Here is a 20,426-nt window from a genome sequence, read left to right as displayed (position 1 = left end):
AATTGAGACATTTTGTGAAGATTGCAAACCATAAAATGCTGATACTTTTTATTTAATATTAATAACAATAATCGAATTTATATATAGGTGCCTTTCACCACACTCAAGGACACCTTACAAGGACTTCAAGAACAAAATCACAGCACAGATAAAATAACAGTAGGAAGACACAATAAAAATAACTGTCAATACATCAGTCAATTTGTAATCTATTACCTGCATTTAGTGGGTCACAGTCATGTTGAGATCAGTCTCAACATCAGGCAGGAAGTGGGGATAAAAACTCTCAAAGGCAAAAACTGAAGTCATTTCCAGTATATTTTATTTTTAATTCGTTTTGCAAGTGCAGTCAAAGTCAAATTCCACTTTTCTCTTACTTCTGCAATACGTACAGAATGTACAACGAATTGAAATGTTTCACGCAACCCAGGGGGTAAAGCTTGAATAAATAAATACAAGACATCTATGAGATTATAATAAGTATCAAGTATAAATATGGGTTGCGTCAGTTATATGAAAGCCTATGTGCTATATGTAAAATTCAATTTGTGGTTAAAAAATATGCAAAACCACCCAAATCACACGGAAGATTATTTGATTTCAAAATGGAACATTCTGCTCTGATTTTACAACTTTTTTTGGCCTAAATTCACTGCATGTAAATGAGAATATCAGTGGACTAAATGTCATAAGATCCTTGTGCAGAGAGAGAGGGCAGCCCATGCTTTAGCGATCTCCAAACATGCACAGCACATTGGTCAGCACAGCCCTGCCCTCAGAACCTAACCACCAGCTCAACAAGGGCAAAGCTGTTTTCCCTTTGTCCCCAACTGCAACCTGTTGGCCTTTAACAGAGAAACCTCTGGAACAAGGTGTTTTCTCCAAAGGCTCTCATCTTCCTTTCTGATGTCTACTCTTTGGAATTAAGCATTTCCTCCATTCAGCCATGATCACTTCACTTTTCTCCAACCTTGGGTTTATCTACTTGCTTCTGGTGATCATTCATCTGAGCTTGAGCAGTCCTATCAACCCCGCTGAGAACCATCACAGGGCATCACTTGGTAGTGTTGTGGTTGATAATCCACTGGTTGATGCACGGGACTTTCTAAGCCAGTTTCTGTCTACGCTGAACCTCACAAAGCTGAGGCCCCAGACCCGGCAAATTGCTGCTCACAAAGAGCCGCCAGAGTACATGCTTGAGCTGTACAACCGATTTGCTAATGACCGGACTGCTGTGCCATCAGCCAACATTGTGCGCAGCTTCAATAATGAAGGTACAAGCTTCTAAATATTACCACTTACATTTTTTCTTTCTGCACACTCTTGTCACGTTTAATGTTGTGTTCAGGAATTTAAATTATTCAACAGTTTGACTTATGGAGGAGAAAGTGATGTACTGTAAATGCTAATTATCATTGTTTTATTTCATCCTGACAGTTTATGAGTGAGAGTGCCTTAAGTCTGATCACGCACATTCATACAAAAAGTTTGAAGCACGCTTTTTCATCCTTTAATTTCAGATTCATCCCCCTACGGTATAACACCCAGGGGTATAAGGATATATCCCTTGCTGTTTAATATCTCCTTGCCTCACCACGAACGAATAACATTAGCTGAACTTCGACTTTTCACTTTGGTCTGGAAGGCCCAAAGACCATCTGCTGGCTTTGATTGCAAGGTGACAATTTACAAAATACATGAGGGAGTTGTTTGGACTAAAGAGGTGGGGAAAGAAGGAAGAAGGAGGGGTAAAGAGGAGGTGTTGGAGATGAAGGATCTGGAGGAACTGGTGACAAAGCATATCCATGCAAAAGATAATAGCTGGGTGTCATTTGAACTGACGCATGTGGTTACACTCTGGCGGAAGTCAGGGTGTGCAACTCACAGACTCGAGGTTCATCTTGCATGTATGGGGTCAGAGGATGAAGGGGCCACACAAGAGGCCACAGAGGAGGCAGAAACCTTGGTGGACATTGACAGGAGCTTGGACGGGAAACAAAATACAATAATGATTGTGTTCTCAGATGATCAGAGCAGAGACCGCAAACAGGACAAACAAGAGCTCATCCAAATGATTAACCACGAGAATGACCTTCCTGAGAACATGGGCAGGGGCCAAGAACCCTTCTGGGAGCATGTTAATCACAAGAACAGCCATGCTAAACAGGACGAGCTAAACCAGCAGTCTCTCATGCGACCGCGGTCCAACCTTATCTATTACGCACCTCCTCGAATCCGTCGCAATGTTAAGAGCGAGTCATGCAAAAGAACACCTCTCTTTGTGGATTTTAAAGACATTGGCTGGGATTCATGGATCATCCAACCTCTGGGCTACGAAGCGTACAAGTGCAATGGCGTATGCAACCCGCCTATGACTTCTGAGGTCTCCCCCACCAAACATGCCATAGTGCAGACGCTGCTGAGTATAAAGAATCCAGATAGAGCACCGCGTGCCTGCTGTGTACCCACAAAGTTGGAGCCAATCTCACTACTTTATCACGATAATGGTGCGATTACTTTCAACCACAAGTATGAAGGAATGGTGGTGGCAGAGTGTGGCTGCAGATAGTCCTCAGAGTATTACTTATTACTAAGACTGTGTTGTGATGGATCTAAAAGTCATCATCTTAGAAACATCTCTATCTATCTATCTATCTATCTATCTATCTATCTATCTATCTATCTATCTATCTATCTATCTATCTATCTATCTATCTATCTATCTATCTATCTATCTATCTATCTATCTATCTATCTAAGATCTTATGCATTGGTGTGTAAAAAGCACAGGTCAGGACTTAGTTGTAAATTAGAAATGAACACATGATGTAAATTTGCAATTGTATAAAGATAAATCAATAATCCTTATATTAATGTAGACTATAAGCCTTTCGATATAATGCTGCAAATCATTAACCACAAACATCTATTAGTCAAAACAAGAGAGAGGAAATGATTGTCTGACAGCAAATATCTGAAAATCAAAGTATAAATGTTGTTCCCGTCTCATGCCACATCATGAGGAGTGAGCCAAAAAGCTAAATAATGCAGACAACAGCAATAACCTTCTGAATATTTTGGGATTCTTAGAGAAATTAAACAAAAAACTTCCTTTGTAAGTCTCCACATTTTCTTCAATATCTATATTTATTTCAATAATTTATACATATTTTATGCACTACATAAACTGTAATGCGTATTTTTTTAAATTATGAAAAGCCTTATGTGTTATTTGAATAGCAATCCTGCTGAAATGCTTTATATTGAGATATTCAGCCACAAATTTCTAAATGACATAATTTACTTCTTTGCCCTGTGGCATGTTGGAGCCAGCCAGATGATTTAAAGACTGACATTTTTTCTCCTATTTGCTTGCCATACTTGCAGAAAATGTATTTTCGATGGCTTTTGACCAGGAGAGGACTTTACGGTATGTTGGAGCTCTTCGGGGGCTTCTTGTCTGAAAAATGTTATTTCTCTTGCTTAATCTTGCAGTCGACTGCTGTGAAATCATGCTTTATACCAACCATTCATATCTTGCTTTTTGGCTTTCGACATAAATGCTAATACGGTTGGGAAAAAATAAATAAAATATCTGAAAACAAATATGTTCACTGAGCAGTTTTTGAGCTTGTGCAACATATTTCATTGTCAGGTAATCACCGCACTCCCCATCAGTCAGCCGTAATCCCCGTCCCTCTAGCGCCACATGCCTGGCGGGCCTCACTCTGCCTGCTTCCATACCAGAGTGATAAAGAGGTGTCAGAGCCTGGAGTCTTGTAGGCCATCACTCAGGATGAGACGCCACTCCAAGTGGTAGCATTTGTGAGAAGGTGGTGTCAGATTCCTGGTCTCGAGCGCCAGCTTGTCCTAATGACAATTCTGCCATCAGGTTCCCTGCTGCCCTCTGAACCCTCCCACTTCCCTTTTTTGACACTGGCATGCTTACACTCTTATCAAGGCCAAGGCAACGGTACAAATGGAAAAAATACATGTCACATCATCACCTAGCTTTTGCTGTTAACAGTCGGAAGTAGATAACAATAATGGAATAACACTGTGGAACTTAATAGGATCCTCACGCAATGAACAGATTTACATGGGCCAAGTGTGCAGGGCAGAGATACGGACCGGCAGTGAATGGATTAATTTATCATTGTGGAACTTACAGTATTTAAAATGGATGTGAGAAATATTTTATTTTACAGTTTTTCTCAGTCGCTTTGGTGCTTTTCTCACATCACTATTAACATTTGCACAGCAGTTAGTGTAGTTCTCAAAACAATTAGTGCAAACTGCAAAACCTAGTGGATAACCTGCAAAAGCAGGTCACTTGCTCAAAATCGATGATCCATTCCTCAAAAGCAAGTATTCATGTCAATGAAACTGTCAGTGTCATCAAAATGAGAAGTCTTGACACCATCTTGATGAACAAGATAATCAAATGGCTTTGTCATGTTTTCATTAGGACAGTGTACAGTAGTCTCTCAGTGTCTTCCAATGCAAAAAAAGGTCAGAACTCGGTGACACTACCTAAAAATGCTCAAGAGAGCACTATACATTTTTTGCACAGCCATGTACAGTAAAATATACAGTAAAGTTAGACATTCCTGTAGTTATGGAAGTAAGTGAGTACAAGACACTGAATACGTATGTTTCACATTTTTACTGTGTAGGATTTTTGTAATTCTACAACATTGTGCAAAAGAAAAATACTCTACAGTCACGTATTTAGAAAAAACGTGAGAAACACCCTTTTGGTAGAGCTGTGCACAAATGTGAACAATATAACAGTACATATTGTAACTGAACATACGTAAATCATTCTGGCACATTCAGACGTTCCTGTCTGTCTGGCCACATATTCTCATCTACATCACAACGCATATCATCCCTTGCAATGCAGCGAGGAAAGTATCTCCTGGAGTGGTGAATCCACCCTCTGCATGACTCTGCTGTGATGTCGTCACATGCTGCATCCATGGCCATTTGTGCATGTGAGTGCCGGTCATAAACCTTCCACCTCCAGGCAGACAAAAACTCCTCCGTCGGATTAAGGAATGGGGAGTAGGGAGGGAGATATTCAACAGGTATTCTGTCATGTGCTGCAAACCACTGTCTGACCAGATGTGAGTAGTGAAAAGGGACATTATCCCACACAACAAAATACTTGTTGAGTTGACATCCACCCCTCTCATTCTCAGGGAGTATGGCATGAGAGAAATTGTTCAATTTCAAGGACAGGAAAAAATAATGAAAAAAAGGTATAGCATTTGCTTGACAGCATTTGAAAACGAATTCACCAATTTTATATGTAATGACTCAAGCAATGAAATAAAGACTATTAGTTTTATTGGAAACTACTATTTAGCATCCAAAAGTATAGTTCATTTTGACTGACATGACATAAGCAAATGATAATGTTGTCGATGGCAGAGAATTGTATGAAAGCACCTGATACATGTCCAAGAGCATTTGCAATTTGTTCAGAGGAAGGAGAAATTGCACAAATGACTAAAAGTTGCGGAGGTTGCATTAATAGTTTTGAGAATTTTCATTTTGATCTGAGAAAAGCACCAAAGTGACTGAGAAAAACTGTAAGCATAAAGCATGAGCCACAAATATATACCAAGAATGAAGCCAACAGGAGAGCTTCAATGAAAATTCATGACAAGAAAAAGTCTTACTGTTTGTTTTTCTTATCATTAAGAACTTTCATTTCTGCAAAGTGTTTTTTTTTTAATTATAAACATAATCTCATTAAGGTTAAACATTTTACATGTAAACACTTTCTACTCAGCCTAAAATATCTACGAAACATTCATTAAATAGGCTTTCCTTTCTTCCAAGGCAGCGAAACCCATAAAAGGTCAAGCTCGCTGTTACAGCAGTTGCAGATTAAAGGTACAGAACGTGACATTTGAAAAGCTTTCTGTTCATGTTAGACCATTTCTTTTATGTTTGCTCTCAGCTGCTTTGGCACGTTTCTTGGCCCCCTTTTTAGATTTCTCAGTACTGAACATGCACTTTCCACAACAGTTCATTCATGAAACAAAACACTATTAACCTCCAAAATGTTTTAACTGTCAAAGTGAAATTTTACCCGCTCAGTCACAGAATTACTTTGATGCTGTATAAAACCAGGGTTGTAAAAATGCATATTCTTTCAGAACAATAGTGGACTGTGTAGGTGTATTCTTCACCTTCTAATTCCATAATAATTGTGTGCTGCATATGTTGACTGACACTGAGTAGCTGCTATTACAGACTATTAATGTTGTGATGATAGCTGACTGCTGTTGTGTTTTTTATTGTATTGTACTCAAAGAAATACTCTTCAAGAACACGTGGTTCTGCATTCTGCTTTATTCTGCCATTATATTTGCATATAATGTAAAGGACACATCGTTCTCTCGTTCAGTGTAATGCTGGCCTAACAGCACTGTGTGCTTCAAACATCATCTGCAAGTTTCTATATATTCTTTTGATCGAGTTGCTTTCGAATATTTCTGCTGAAGTTTTCAAAATATGTAAAATCCCCCTAAACATGTGCTCATAATAAATAATAAGGCAAATGACTAAGTGCAATTGTTTACAGTGTGAAGAGTTACAGCCTGCTTATGTCTCTGTGAGCGAAACAGACATTTATATCAGTTCAATACTTTAATCGTCCAAATTAATGCAGCACTATCGCATTGTGTGAGTCATCATATTCAGAATAGCCTGTTTATTTGTCAAAATCTGCCAAACACGCACATTAGAAGTCATGAGTATGAAGACTGTAAAGCATTTTTATAGAGCTTGAGCGCAGCAGAGTTACAGTAATTTGTGGTGTTGGAGGAGCTGCTAAGATAAACATTTAATGCAGGCAACAGCCTGCCCATAAGAATAAGGATATGTGATGATATAGCAATGTAAAGGAAAGTAAAAACAGAGCACAACAGTATAAAGGAAGATGTAGGAGAAAAGATCGTGGATGAAAATCTGCTGCCCAGGCAAGCGTCAGGATCACCCTCAATTTCCAGTTGTTACTATAACGTACTATTGTACACAGTAGGCTTTGTGTCGACAGCCATGCCTTACATGTTGCAGATCATTAGGATTTTGTTCTGTGCTCTGTACAATTTCTGTCTTTTTCTTACTGTGTCTGTCGTTTCCATCCATGTAAAAAGGTTTTACCAGGATTTCTATGAAAAGCTAAGTATGGCCTGTTATTGTAAAACCACCTTTAGTATTAATAACTCGAGATGATTGTTTTCTGTATGACTGTATCAATTTTCACACTGTTATGGAGGAATTCTGGCCCACATCATTTTTAATATTGCTTCAGTTCATTAAGATTTTCTTGGCAACTGTTTATGCTCAGCTCCTTTAAGGTTGTGCCACAGGACTTCAGCCAGGTTGAGGACTTGTCTGGGACATCTTGATTTGTTTCTTTTTCAGATTTCTTTGTTAGATTTGTTGGTGTGTTTAGGATCATGTATCCATACACACTTAGCTGGTGTATGGATTTGTTTGTGTATGTGCTATTAATTTATGGAAACTGTGATGGCACTGCTGTCCTGCTTGGCCAGGACATTTTTAGTCTCAAGAGTTTTTTCCCCCGGTTAAATAAAGGTTAATAATAATAATAATAATAATAATAATAATAATAATAATAATAATGATAATAATAATAATAATAAATAACCCTTCCTGCTTCTCCAAGGTCATTGTTGATCTCTTTCCTCCTTGGCTTTGGGTTAGCACACAGCTGAATGTGCTCAAACTTCTTCTTTTATAAAGATGCTCACACTTTCTGATGATCATAGAGTGTACAGTATTTGTATTTGATTAGCAGCACTAAAAGAAGCAATAAAAATCTCCTTAGTTATTCACAGAATTGCATTGAGTCCTGTGAAAACGTTCTTTTTGACATGAAAGCTAATTTTTTTTTTCCTTTCCAACCTTGCTTTTGAATGCAACATTTCATAACTACTACAAAATGTCAGTCTGTTATACTCAGAAAATTAATAGTGTGGCACAGCAGGAGTTCAATGTCAGTGAAGCGTTGCAGAACAAAACTCTTAGGAAATTAGACAATGAGTAACACACTTCAAGAGTCATTGTGACAAAATAGCTAACCGTTCCCACCCCCCTGGTTTGCACTGTGCCAAAGGAATTTTTTATTTTGGCTGCACAGACTTATACGCTCATGCAAAAATCTTGATTTTGACACATGAATCACAGATTTGAGATGAGTTATGGTCTTTTGCAGTTTATATATACATAGTGCTATGCTGCATGTATGAGCTGTTTTAGGAAAAGTATATTGTTACTACTGCAAAATGTTTTACAATACACATTTGAGTTGTTAGCATATTGATTGATTTTTGTCATTTAGATCACCTGACTTACACAATTGATGATGTCTAATTTGGGAGGGTAAAACTATTCATATGAATCAAAACAACTGAGAAAAACATCACTAAAACACTGCTCTGTTAATAGTGGGAATTAGCTTCATGTTAAAGCTGACTGGGACATGATTGGTCATGCATTTACAATAATAGTGGACTGGATTTATATAGCGCTTTTCAAGGCACCCAAAGCGCTTTACAATGCCACTATTCATTCACACACTGGTGGAGGCAGCTACAGTTGTAGCCACAGGCTGCCATATCTCGCCATCGGCCCCTCTAGCCAACACCAGTAGGCAAGTAGGGTAAAGGGTCTTGCCCAAGGACACAACGACCAGGACAGAGAGCCCAGGGATCGAACCGGCGACCTTCCGGTTACAGATGCGATTCCCAACCCCCTGAGCCACGGTCGCCTCTGCAAGGTAGAAACTAGTGGCATGCAACAGGAAATAAATGTTTATTTGTATGCAGAACCAGAAAAGATCTTCCTGGAAAAACTAGTGTTTAAGTGTCCCAGTTATTTTTAATCAATTATTTGAAATCATAGCTTTTGTTTAATGATTATAGTTTGATCCACCATAACTGAAAATAGCTGGAGACATAAAGTAAATGTGAGTAGATACAATTAAATGATCTCTCTGTGTAGCCCATTTAATTTACCCCCAACCAAAGGTCATTTTTCACAGTCCCAGATTGAGACATGACTCATTGTCTCCAGTTTAACTCTGCATCTGAAAAAATGTTAAATACTTAAACTTATATATGTAGCAATGACAGATATTAATGTTAAACATAAAGCAATTTCACAAAATAAAGCCAGCATATGTAGCATACAAATAAACCCCAAGACTAATGTTTTTTTCTATGCTTATATGTATTCTATGCATCTCTCAGGAACAGTTAATTGTGGCTTTGATCACAAAGCCATGCTGTTCAAAACATTGGTTTGCTAGGGGTAACAAAAGAAAGCCTTATGACAGGAAGTCATGGTATGAATAACATAAATAATATCTGATCAAGTACAGAGGAACACATCTCTTTTTAAAATTTTTTTTTAATATTTGGTGCAGTGTACACGTAGAATATCCTAGAACTCACTGAGACTTTGATACTTGAAAAATGAATAGGTTCGCTGTGACAATTTAGTCACTTTTCGCTCTCAGATATGAGCTTTAAGCTCACAGCAGCGCGGCGATTTTCACTGTCTTTACTGTAAAATAAACAAACAGCACCGCAGCGGCACGCCTGTCATCTCCTGCGTGGGCATGCGCAGATGGAGCGTGGTGGGTGGAGATTTTTTTTGTTTATTTTCGTGGCTAACTAGCTAGTAAAACGCGTTGTTGTTAGCATATATATTCCCCCTCACATTATCAGTGAAGTATAAGAAGTCGAACATATAAACGAGTGCGAGTTTAGCGAGTATTACACTGAAACGTTTGACGAGGTTTTTAGGTTTGGGTCCATCACAGGAGACCCTCGCGAGCTAGGCGTGAAGTTGATGAATGTTAGCGTGTGCTAGCAAGCTAGCCGAAATAACGCTAAGGCGAGCTAGTTAACGCTGCCACTTCGTAGATAAAGTAAACCATATATTATCTCCTGCATCCAGGAACAAGGCTACAGCTCGGTGGTATCACTGTAAGTGCGCAACATTTCCTCTTTGATTTGTGTTGTGATTTATATATAGAATTAGTTGACGAGTAACCCAGTGTTAGCTAATGCTAACAGAGGATGAACTGGAAATTGCTGGCTCTCCTTATTCTGTTCATTAATTGTTCATTTGCTAAACGTGCATTAATATGAATACACAGTTATTCATGATCACGAGCAGTGTAGTACCGACCAGGCTGGGCTGCATCATACTGGGGTATAAGGGATAGAGGAAATATAAAGTTACCCGCTTCCATTAGCTATATGGTGATTTCATCTTAAATCACCAGTTTTAAAAACAACAACAAAACAAAACATTTTTTTGCTCATTCCTCTCCGATATGCCTAAAAATGTAATGATCCATAGTTTGTACAGGTATAATTGTGGGTGTGAAGTTTTAGCTAAATATGTGTAATACTTTTAAAGACACATATTTTTCAAAAATCTGTCAACTTTCAGCACGTTTTCCCCACTTTGAAATTTGAGGCCTTGTTTGAACACGAATATCTCAAAAACTATTAAAGATAAAAGCCTGAAATTATCACTAGCCTCTTTTAGCGTTATAGGGAACTAGGGGTTGTAATTTGTGACCGATACCAAAAACAGACAATTAGAAATGTGAACTTTTCTTTTATCTTAGTCCCAAATTGCAGACTCTGATTGGCTTTTATGGTAAGAAAATTTCATGCTCGTATCTCGAGCATGGCCCCAGAGTTCAAAGAAAAACATATATAAACATTTAAGTTCAAATTTTACAAAGTGGTCAATCAGAATGTTTACACTGATTTAAGATGGAATGACTTTATTAGGACAAAGGCTAGTTACATTTTTTTTGTGAGACTGTAGTAATAAGTAAAACTTTAACTGAGTATCAATTTATTTTTTCAGAAATTGAAGTTATTTTGCTCCCCGTACAACACACTGTATTTGTCAATGCAGTGTTGCTAATGGATGAATGGGAACTTTGAAGCAATGGTTACAAATTAATTATGTGCCTTACAACTCAGATGTCAGAATGACAACATTGTTATCAGCACCTGTTCATATGTGCATAAAGTTTTGAATCAAAGATACAGAGACAACCTTGAGCAGTCTTCTTTGGAAAAGTTGCCAGAAAAACTCTTCTTTCTGTGGCCAGTACATTGAGTATTATGTCAGTTAGTTTTCTTCCCCACCTGAGGTGATTCACAGATTGATTTTTACTTTATGAATTGTGGTGTGAAATCCTGATTATCATCTCAACTCTCACTGAAGACAGTTCTCCTCCTGCTTTAGGTTGCTAAATTTGGGCAACAGTGACTCGACGGTAATTTTACCTTCTCATTTCTTCTGGTAAAGGTAAAGAGGATACAGCTGGAAAGCCTCCCCAAGGTTGAAACCTAAGGAGCAAGATGTCAATCACAAGCACCCCCACGAGTAATGATGCCTGCTTGAGCATTGTGCACAGCCTCATGTGCCACCGTCAGGGAGGAGAGAGCGAAAGCTTCGCTAAGCGAGCTATCGAGAGCCTCGTCAAGAAGCTCAAGGAGAAGAAAGATGAGCTGGATTCCCTTATTACAGCCATCACTACAAATGGAGCTCATCCTAGCAAGTGTGTCACCATACAGCGGACTCTGGATGGACGCCTACAGGTAAAGTAGCAAATTCATACTTCTGTGTTTGTTGGTGTTACACCCTGTGATTGTAAATTGGAAAACTTAAGGACCTGTCTAATGTGATGCACCTCTTTGCTCTAGGTGGCGGGGCGGAAAGGGTTTCCCCACGTTGTCTATGCCAGATTATGGCGATGGCCTGATCTACACAAGAATGAGTTAAAACACGTGAAATATTGCCAGTATGCGTTTGACCTGAAGTGTGACAATGTTTGTGTCAACCCATACCACTACGAGAGGGTTGTCTCTCCTGGAATTGGTGAGTAGATTTTAATTTTTGAGTTATTAATATATATATAGAGTACTAATAAAGGGCTTATATAAGAATGTTACGGTTTATTCAACGTGATCATTTTCTTTGATGTCATATCTCATATTTATACATAATATTTAGTTAAAATATCCAAGTTTCTTGCCTAATTTTTACTCTTGATTATTAAGCCACACTTAGAGTGATGCTGATTAAAATGTCTCGCTGTTAAATGTGTTTGCAGACTTATCAGGACTGACCCTCTCAAGTTCAGGTAGGGTGAGCATTTTCTGTTTGCTCAACATAGATTTCTGTGAATGTTCTTCAGTTCTAACCATGTCCTGTTCTGCTAGGTCCACTCTTAGTAAAGGATGAGTATGACTACGATAACCAGCCATCTCACTCCAGCTCTGAAAATCACCTGCCGACGATCCAGCATCCACCGTCGAGGCCGGGCCCACAGGAAACATTCAACAGCCCTGCTCTACTTCCCCCATCAGAGGGCAGCAGTTCAGCTTCTACTTCTGCTTTCTCGACCATTAGTGCCGGACCCTCAAGTAAGTCACGAAACAGTGTCAGCACCTTCTGCAAAATTAAAATAATGCAGCTACTTTAAAAACACTGTGAATCTAAATGTTGCTGTTTTACACTTGGGGTTTGTTAGATTTAAATAAGCATTTTTTAAGGAAATGAATTAATTTGATTACTTATTTAGCCAAAGTTACTTTTATTTAGTCTTTTGTTTTAAGCTATTTATTAATGGAGCTGTTTTAAATGTATGCTTACAGATCCTACCCCGAACTGGAACAGAAACCCCAGCTTCACCCCAGCGGGGCCTCAGCACCAGAATGGGCACCTACAGCATCATCCGCCCATGCCTCACACAGGGCATTACTGTGAGTGAATATAAAACATGCACAAGTTCTGCACAGCTTGGACAAGTCAAATCTGATAAATTCATTTGTAATTTTCTGCGTTCAAGCCAGTGGAGACAAATGTGCTTTTAGGCTAATTAACCCTGTTAAGTAGTTTAGTTAAAGACTGGCTGCTGTAGCAGAACACATTAGTATTCTACAGAGACGTGAAGCCAAATAGGTGATGGTTTATTTATGAGTTATTGAAGATGATAGAGATAATACTTCTGTGTGAGTGGAGTTAAGCTTATCAAATTTAAAAGTTGATTTGAAAATTAGTAAAATAGTCTTCACCATCGATGTCTGGTCAGTGCATTATGTTTATGAGTTAGCCTCTTTTGGTCATTTCTAGCTGCTATGTGTTCAATACTCATTTCTAAATAAAATGTCTCTGTTTAAATACACGTGTAATTATTTTCAACATGATTTACAGGGCCTGTTACCAATGAAATTGCATTCCAGCCACCCATATCCAACCACCCTGGTAAGTACTAAGAAGAAGATCAAAGACAGTTTGCTTTTTAAATTTTTTTTTATCCCTAATTGTGCTATGAGTGAACTTGATTGACCTCTGGTTGCTTGCTGGTTGTTTCAGCTCCAGAATACTGGTGTTCGATTGCATACTTTGAGATGGATGTCCAAGTTGGGGAGACGTTTAAAGTTCCATCCACATGTCCAATAGTGACTGTGGATGGCTATGTCGATCCATCAGGAGGGGATCGCTTCTGCTTGGGTCAACTGAGCAATGTCCACAGGACGGAGAACATAGAGAGAGCCAGGTACTATGTCACACACTTTAAAATATATCATGATATTGTTTAGTGAAGAAATTCATGTCAAATATGGTTACTATTTACTTCCTGTCCTTCATGTCGTTAGGCTCCACATCGGCAAAGGCGTGCAGCTGGAGTGCAAAGGTGAAGGAGATGTCTGGGTGCGCTGTCTGAGTGATCACGCAGTGTTTGTGCAGAGCTATTATCTGGACCGAGAGGCTGGACGTGCACCTGGCGACGCAGTTCACAAGATCTACCCCAGTGCTTACATTAAGGTGCGAATAGCATAATTATGAGATTTGGACTAATGATAATCTCAGTAGATTATGTGAAGTGTCCCTTTTTCGTTGTACTGGTAGAGAATTTTAACCATATATACACGGAGTCTCTCAATATTTGTAGACAGATTTTTAGCATTTGCCTTGTCCCCTGCCAGGTGTTTGACTTGCGTCAGTGCCACAGGCAGATGCAGCAGCAGGCAGCGACGGCTCAGGCAGCAGCTGCAGCGCAAGCAGCTGCAGTCGCTGGGAATATTCCAGGTCCAGGCTCCGTGGGAGGCATCGCCCCTGCAATCAGTGAGTCTTCTTACTACCACTCTTAGCCTTGAACAAGTATATTGTTATGATTACTTGTGTTTTTATGACAAGCTCTATTTTTGTTTGGTAAATGTTAAATATCAGATAAGAAACTCTGACCAAAGCACTTTTGAGCTAAAATGTATTTATTCATAACCTGTTATGCACAGTTCGTCTTTTTATGCATTAAAGCAAACAATGTTTTCCTTCCTTTATTTGTTGGTTTTGTCAGACTGTTTTGTGAGACTTTTTAAAAACAACTTCATTTTCTTTAACTGTCAATGATAATGATGATAATGAAAGAAACGTCTTTATAGCTGACCGGTGGTGCAGTGGGTAGACTGAGTCTTTTCTGTGTGCGTCTTGCATGTTCTTCCTGTGCCTGTGTGGGCTTCATCTGGCTACATGCAAATTTAGCTCAATTGTGCATGGATGAAAGGTAGAAAAAGTGCTTGAAGGGTGTAGAGTAAAGCACTGTATGAATGGATGACCTTTAGTCTGCAGTGCTTTGAGTAGTCAGTAAGGCTAGAAGGCTAAATTAAATTTAGTGGAAATGCAGTACAATATGCAACCTGATGTGAGTGGGACGAACGAGTATATTAGTAATAGTCTCTGTGTGGTAACTGTACCTACTTAGTATGTTCCACACAGACACACGGATTCAGTTGCCTCACGTTTCTCTGCTTTGGTTTGGCCTGTAGTGCCACGTCGATCTAAAAATTGCCGCTTGTAATTTCCCCTGCAGGTCTGTCAGCTGCTGCAGGCATTGGGGTCGATGACCTGCGCAGGCTGTGCATCCTCCGGATGAGCTTCGTGAAGGGCTGGGGGCCGGACTACCCACGGCAAAGCATTAAAGAGACACCCTGTTGGATTGAGATCCATTTACACCGAGCCCTGCAACTACTGGATGAAGTTCTGCACACCATGCCCATAGCTGACCCTCAACCTCTTGACTGAGTTAAAGCATAAGAACTGTATTAGGAAAAAACTAAAAAACTAAATAAATGAAAAATAACAGTTAAAAACAGAACAAAAAAAAATCTGACTCTACTCTTAAGAGAAAAACTCCAACTATAAGCCTGGAGTGCCAAAGGAGGACTGCAAACACGGGGATGGTTAATAGTTTCTAGGAGTAGGAAGGAGGACATGAAGGCCAGCAGTATACTCCAAAACACACTTCTTTATAATCCAGCACTGCAAGCAGTTTCCAGAATTCTGAGAGACTCCAGGTTTGCAGTTTCAGTGACTTCCAAACAGCTGGAGGAACATGTGAGTCACACTGGGAGGACTCGCAGCGCAGTGGAAGACGACGGCCATGAAAAAGGAGGCTGATTGTTTACTAAGTGAGGCTGCTTAACATCAAACGAACACGGCCTGTGCCTCTCTAACCTCAAGGCTGAGGTTACAAAAACACTCAAGGTACAATGATAAGAATTAAAGAAAATATTTTCACTGAGAATATTAGTGCAGCTTTAGTGTTGATGCTGTGCGAAGCCAATCCATCCATTTTCTTGCGTAAATTATTTAGTGAAATATTCGGCTCTCAAACAATTTAGGTGTTTGATCCCAACTCATCCTAAATGTGATTTCAGCTGGAGTATACGGCCGGTCCAGTCCTCCTCTTATGGCTCTCTTATACGGCTTCATGTACCTGGAGTTATTTCCCCCTCACAGATCTGGACATTAATGTAAAATTATGTTCTACATTGCCCATGCTCTCGTAAACTGTAATCTTGCTTATTTTTCCAGTGCTGGCAGTCCTTGTTTGATGTGCTATGATTTATATTCTCCTTTTGAATTTTTTTTTTTTTTTTTGTAATAACAGAGCATTTTGAAAAGCCCATCTTAGATGAACTCTGTTTCTCTTTCAACGCCATAAAACTTTCCTTTTTTTAACAACCAGTCAAGGCTGTTCTAACCCTGAGAAAGTAATGGCTTGGACTGAAAAAGCCAAATTTTCATTGAAATTAGGAAATAGTAAAAATAAAAATCTCACGCCGGTGTTGATATGTTACTGTATTTCTTTTACTAGCTTAGTGTCTTTTAGCACTTTTATTAATTTGTAATTAATGTCTTTTTCATAGTCTCATTTGTGGTTACTTGTCGTAATCATATAATGTTAGCATAGCTGAAGGGTTTTCATTTCAAACTACTTGCGGTTTATGTGCTATCTGCCCAAAATCTGTTTTTACTTTCAAACACTCACCCGCAGCAGGTTTGACTGGTGTATTTGGCTGACTTCAATACTTTAGAGACACTTTAGGTGGAGTATTTCTTTAAGATGGCTCACAATTACCCATTTTTATTTTAACGTATTCTAGCTGAGTAACTGAGGGGTGAACTGTGAGAGGAAGTGTAAGCCATATTGATGCCAAAAAGCGAAAAGGTTATTGGACCGTAGTCATTTCAGTATTATGTCGCTTGTACAAGCTCGGTTTAAATTATCAGAACCAGTCTAGTTTTGTTCAGCATTATTGATCAAACAATATTTTTATCTGGAGCTCTGTTTACCTACAGCTGTTGCAGTATTTTATACTCTTTTTGCTACTTTTACAGTGATGAACCACCCGTTCTAAAAAAAAAAAAAAAAAAAAAAAAAATGCTGTACAATTTTCAAGAAATGCAACTTCATGCTTTTCTTTACAATTCTGCCATACAATCTGAATACATACAGAGTTCGAATGCTATTGATGTTTATATGTATGCATATGGTTGAATAAAATTTAATGGGCATCGCTCGGTGAGTGGATCAAGCTTGTTAAAAAGGACGCCGGCTTTGAACAAGAAAACGTTTATTACTGCAAAGACAAGTCACAAATTTTAAGAAAAACAACACTAAAGCTAGCCTGAGCTGAGATCTGAAATATTCAGAAAAACAAACTACATGTGTCTTTAATAGTTTCTATGATCATCAATACGACACACTAAATGATAATGTCGTAAATATAAAAGCCCCCGAATCATCCTTTTTTTTTTTTTTTGCTTTTTTTTTTTTAATGCAAAATACACGATACAAATCATCCTACACATGTTGGTTTGCTTTGCCAATTTTGAAAAATATACATTATATGAAGAAAACTTAACAGCACACAAAAGGAAAGTCACATGAAGTTTGTGTGTATATATTATATCAGATACTATACATTATCCAAAAAAAGAAGGGGGAAAAGTAATCACAAAAGCACTTTGAGCCAACATATCAGATAAAATGTTCACCAAAAGAACAAATGAAATAGTTAAGACACAAATAAATATACCTTTTCTGTTTTTGATATATACACACTTTTGTCTAGGGTGAAGCCAAATAGAAACCTTCCCTAAACGCCACTCCCAAATGCTTGTGCTTGCATTAGAGGGTGCTACAGATGGCCACGACTCACTAGACTGTCAAATGGCACTTAGAAAGAAAAAAAAAAAAAAAAGAAAATTACAAATCTCAAAACGGGTCACAGCATTCAGAAAATATTCAAAACAAATCACGATCATGAGAAAAAAAAAATTAATGAGAGAGCATTTTACTTACAGTTTTTATCATGGTTCATTAACCAGTTCTGTACAATAAAATGCAGGCAATCTACCATGAGCAACATGAGCGCGCGTGTGTGTGTGTGTGTGTGTGTCAAATCCAGTAAATAATCAGGAGTCCAGTCTGAGGACGTCTTTATGCTTCCTCAGCATTCTTAGTGGCAGCACCTGTGCAAGGAAATGTCTGCTCTGTAGCCTCTATCTGTAGCCCACCAGAGACCCAATAGTCACCAAGGCCCACTGCTCTGGCCAGGGTGAAATTAAAGGCACTGGAGTCCGCTATGGGTCAGTGAAGCTGCCATATTGTTCAGCTGAAGAGGCAATTCTCAGCTTTCACCAGGGTCTTATTTGGAAATTTGCAAACAGTGGTTACAAAAACAATCTTCATCAATCTCAAAGACACTCAGAAATAAAGTATAATAGTGTTGGCTGCATTAACATTGGTCCAGCTTTTGGGAAAGAGGCAGGCTTTGAGATTGAGAAAGCCAAATCAGCATCTGGCACAATCTGGTAAAAGTAAACTGGGTAAAGAGCTAAACTTAGTGAGAGGGATACAAAAATAAGAAGCTTCTAGCAGCACATGGCAGGGTGTGCAAGACCAGAAAGCACTTTTGATCCTAAAGGAAAACCAGTAAATTCATTTTAAGCCATTTTCACTTCGAATGCACAAAATAACTTTTCATCTCTGAGTGATAACATAATCCAGCTGGAGAAAGGTAAAAATGCCATTTCCAAGCAAAGAAGAAAAGTATTCTGCAAAACCTTTATTCCTAACAGTACACCCAGATTTACAACAAATTTGGACATTTTATAGACACAACCCCATGAAAGGAGCCTGTGGGAATGGTGCATTTCATTTTTTCAATTACGTGAACACATATTTATATAAGGATTTCCACAATATAAAAGAGATTAATAAATTCTCCATTTATTGGACATTTTTCATTACTTTCTCTGTTCTCTTAAGTTGCACTCAGTTTAATATTGAGAGCCAGGGCGTCAGTGTCTCGTCCGACGCTCTGTTTGCTTGGCTCTTTTTGGAGACTTTTCAAGCTGTTCCTATTCAATACAGTTAAAATCTTGGATTTATGTGAGCCTAGTTCTACAATACGATCAGTGACTTTTTTTTTTCTTAAGCCAGCAGGACAAGTGCGGCTAGTGTTACACGTTGGCAGGGCAAGCAGGGCTAGTGTTACAGATGTAGCATAGGTTTAATTGGTGAGGAAGCTAGGTTTGGAAATGTCAGAATTTACTTTTCAGATATCCTCATCCCCAAAAGGCTGAACATCAAGTAGAGTCCACTGACCCAATAGCTGAAAAGACATTTGCACTTTCCCACACTTCCCTAATGTTAAGCATGTTTTCTACACAGGCACACAAGCAAGGCTAAAAACAAAAAGTACCAGTGTACTGCTAGCATCTAAAGATAGCCGCTGAAGGGCTGTGATAACAGCATTTTTTTTTCTTTACCCTTAAATCAACATAAATGACAAAAAAAGAAAAAAAAATAGAAAAGAAAATCCAGCCTTTCTGTACAGGTCTGCTCTTTTTTCAGCGGAATAATCAAGAGTTATCATTAGTACCCATTATAACATATGCATAAGCAATTTAACAAAAAGAAAAAAAAAATCACAATAAATATCAATAAATAAACATTTTTGCAGAGAAATTGTACAGAGCATTTCAACAAGCATGAAAAAATAAGAACAGATTTATTTTAGTAACAAAATGTTCCTATTTAGAGGATTAATCTCAATATTCTCCACAACATAGAAGGCTATAACAGTTCAAGTATAGATGTAGTCTAAGGAATCAGAAGTTAGTCACCATGCCTTTCCCATTTCACAGTCTATGAACTAATTACAGATGAGCTACCATAAGAAACATTCACATAGAAACAATCAGATCAACCACGTTAAAAAAACAAAACAAAACAAAAAAAACTCCAACAACAAATATATGTAGTGTATCATCATTATATATACTATACATATATATCTCTCTATATCTCTTTGAATATCAGAAAATATCTACTTTTGGTCCACTGTACAAAGATGATCTTTAAACAGGGAACAAAGAATGAAGCATGTCACGGGCTAAAAATTGAAAGGAACGTGTGTCAGAGGTGAGAGAAAAGCAATGCAGACTTTCTCTATCGCGTTGAGATTTGTGCAGTACAGTGGTGTGTGTGCAATAAGGTTAGGTGACTGTGCTGCACGCGTCAAAGGGCTGGCACCACTGGTTTGAGGTAGGGTGACTGATGGATGTGTTCCAACAAATACACACAAGCACACAGACGCACAGGCATAAACACACACATGCGTACATAAAAACGCAGCGCACACATAAGCATCCATGTTCACAAACACGCACGTTCACACACTTCACACAAAAACGAAGGCTAATAATGCAAGAATAGGCCTTGAGAGGGCAGAGTGAGGGCAGGGGAGAGGCTACAGACCACGATTCAGATAAGTAGCAGGCTAAGTAGAGCTGAGCTGGAGGAAACAACGGGCGTGTCTGCGCCTGCATCCCTTGGTCTCAACACTGATGAGCCAGCCCAAATCCAGCCACGAGTCACCAGAAAAGCCAAATCTGTGGCTTGGACAATGCAGAAGGGCTGTAGGCTCTCTACAGCACACAGTCAGGACTACACGGGCAGCTGCATTTAAAGATAAGGCACTATGATA

General features: G+C 38.7%; 2 protein-coding genes across 2 annotated transcripts; both read left to right on the top strand.

Moving 5' to 3' along the window:
* The first annotated feature begins 770 nt into the window (after positions 1–770).
* Positions 771–2,569, top strand: LOC146629015 (bone morphogenetic protein 10-like). The gene is made up of 2 exons (XM_085358271.1): positions 771–1,274; positions 1,521–2,569. The coding sequence occupies exons 1-2, from the start codon at positions 947–949 to the stop codon at positions 2,567–2,569; spliced, it is 1,377 nt and encodes a 458-aa protein (XP_085214397.1). The 5' UTR covers positions 771–946.
* Positions 2,570–9,697: 7,128 nt separating this feature from the next.
* On the top strand, positions 9,698–16,639 carry smad4a (SMAD family member 4a). Its single transcript, XM_085359777.1, has 11 exons — positions 9,698–10,034; positions 11,386–11,678; positions 11,784–11,958; positions 12,194–12,223; positions 12,303–12,506; positions 12,738–12,845; positions 13,297–13,347; positions 13,459–13,642; positions 13,743–13,911; positions 14,073–14,211; positions 14,957–16,639. The coding sequence occupies exons 2-11, from the start codon at positions 11,439–11,441 to the stop codon at positions 15,166–15,168; spliced, it is 1,512 nt and encodes a 503-aa protein (XP_085215903.1). The 5' UTR covers positions 9,698–10,034; positions 11,386–11,438; the 3' UTR covers positions 15,169–16,639.
* The last annotated feature ends 3,787 nt before the right edge of the window (positions 16,640–20,426 follow it).

This window comes from Diplotaxodon limnothrissa, linkage group LG7 (genome assembly GCF_057381915.1).
Source record: "Diplotaxodon limnothrissa isolate DT_005_m linkage group LG7, D_limnothrissa_male_GT1.1, whole genome shotgun sequence".
NCBI classification, from domain to species: Eukaryota; Metazoa; Chordata; class Actinopteri; order Cichliformes; family Cichlidae; genus Diplotaxodon; species Diplotaxodon limnothrissa.
Note: the sequence above shows the minus strand (reverse complement) of the source record. Positions and strands in the feature narration are given on the sequence as shown.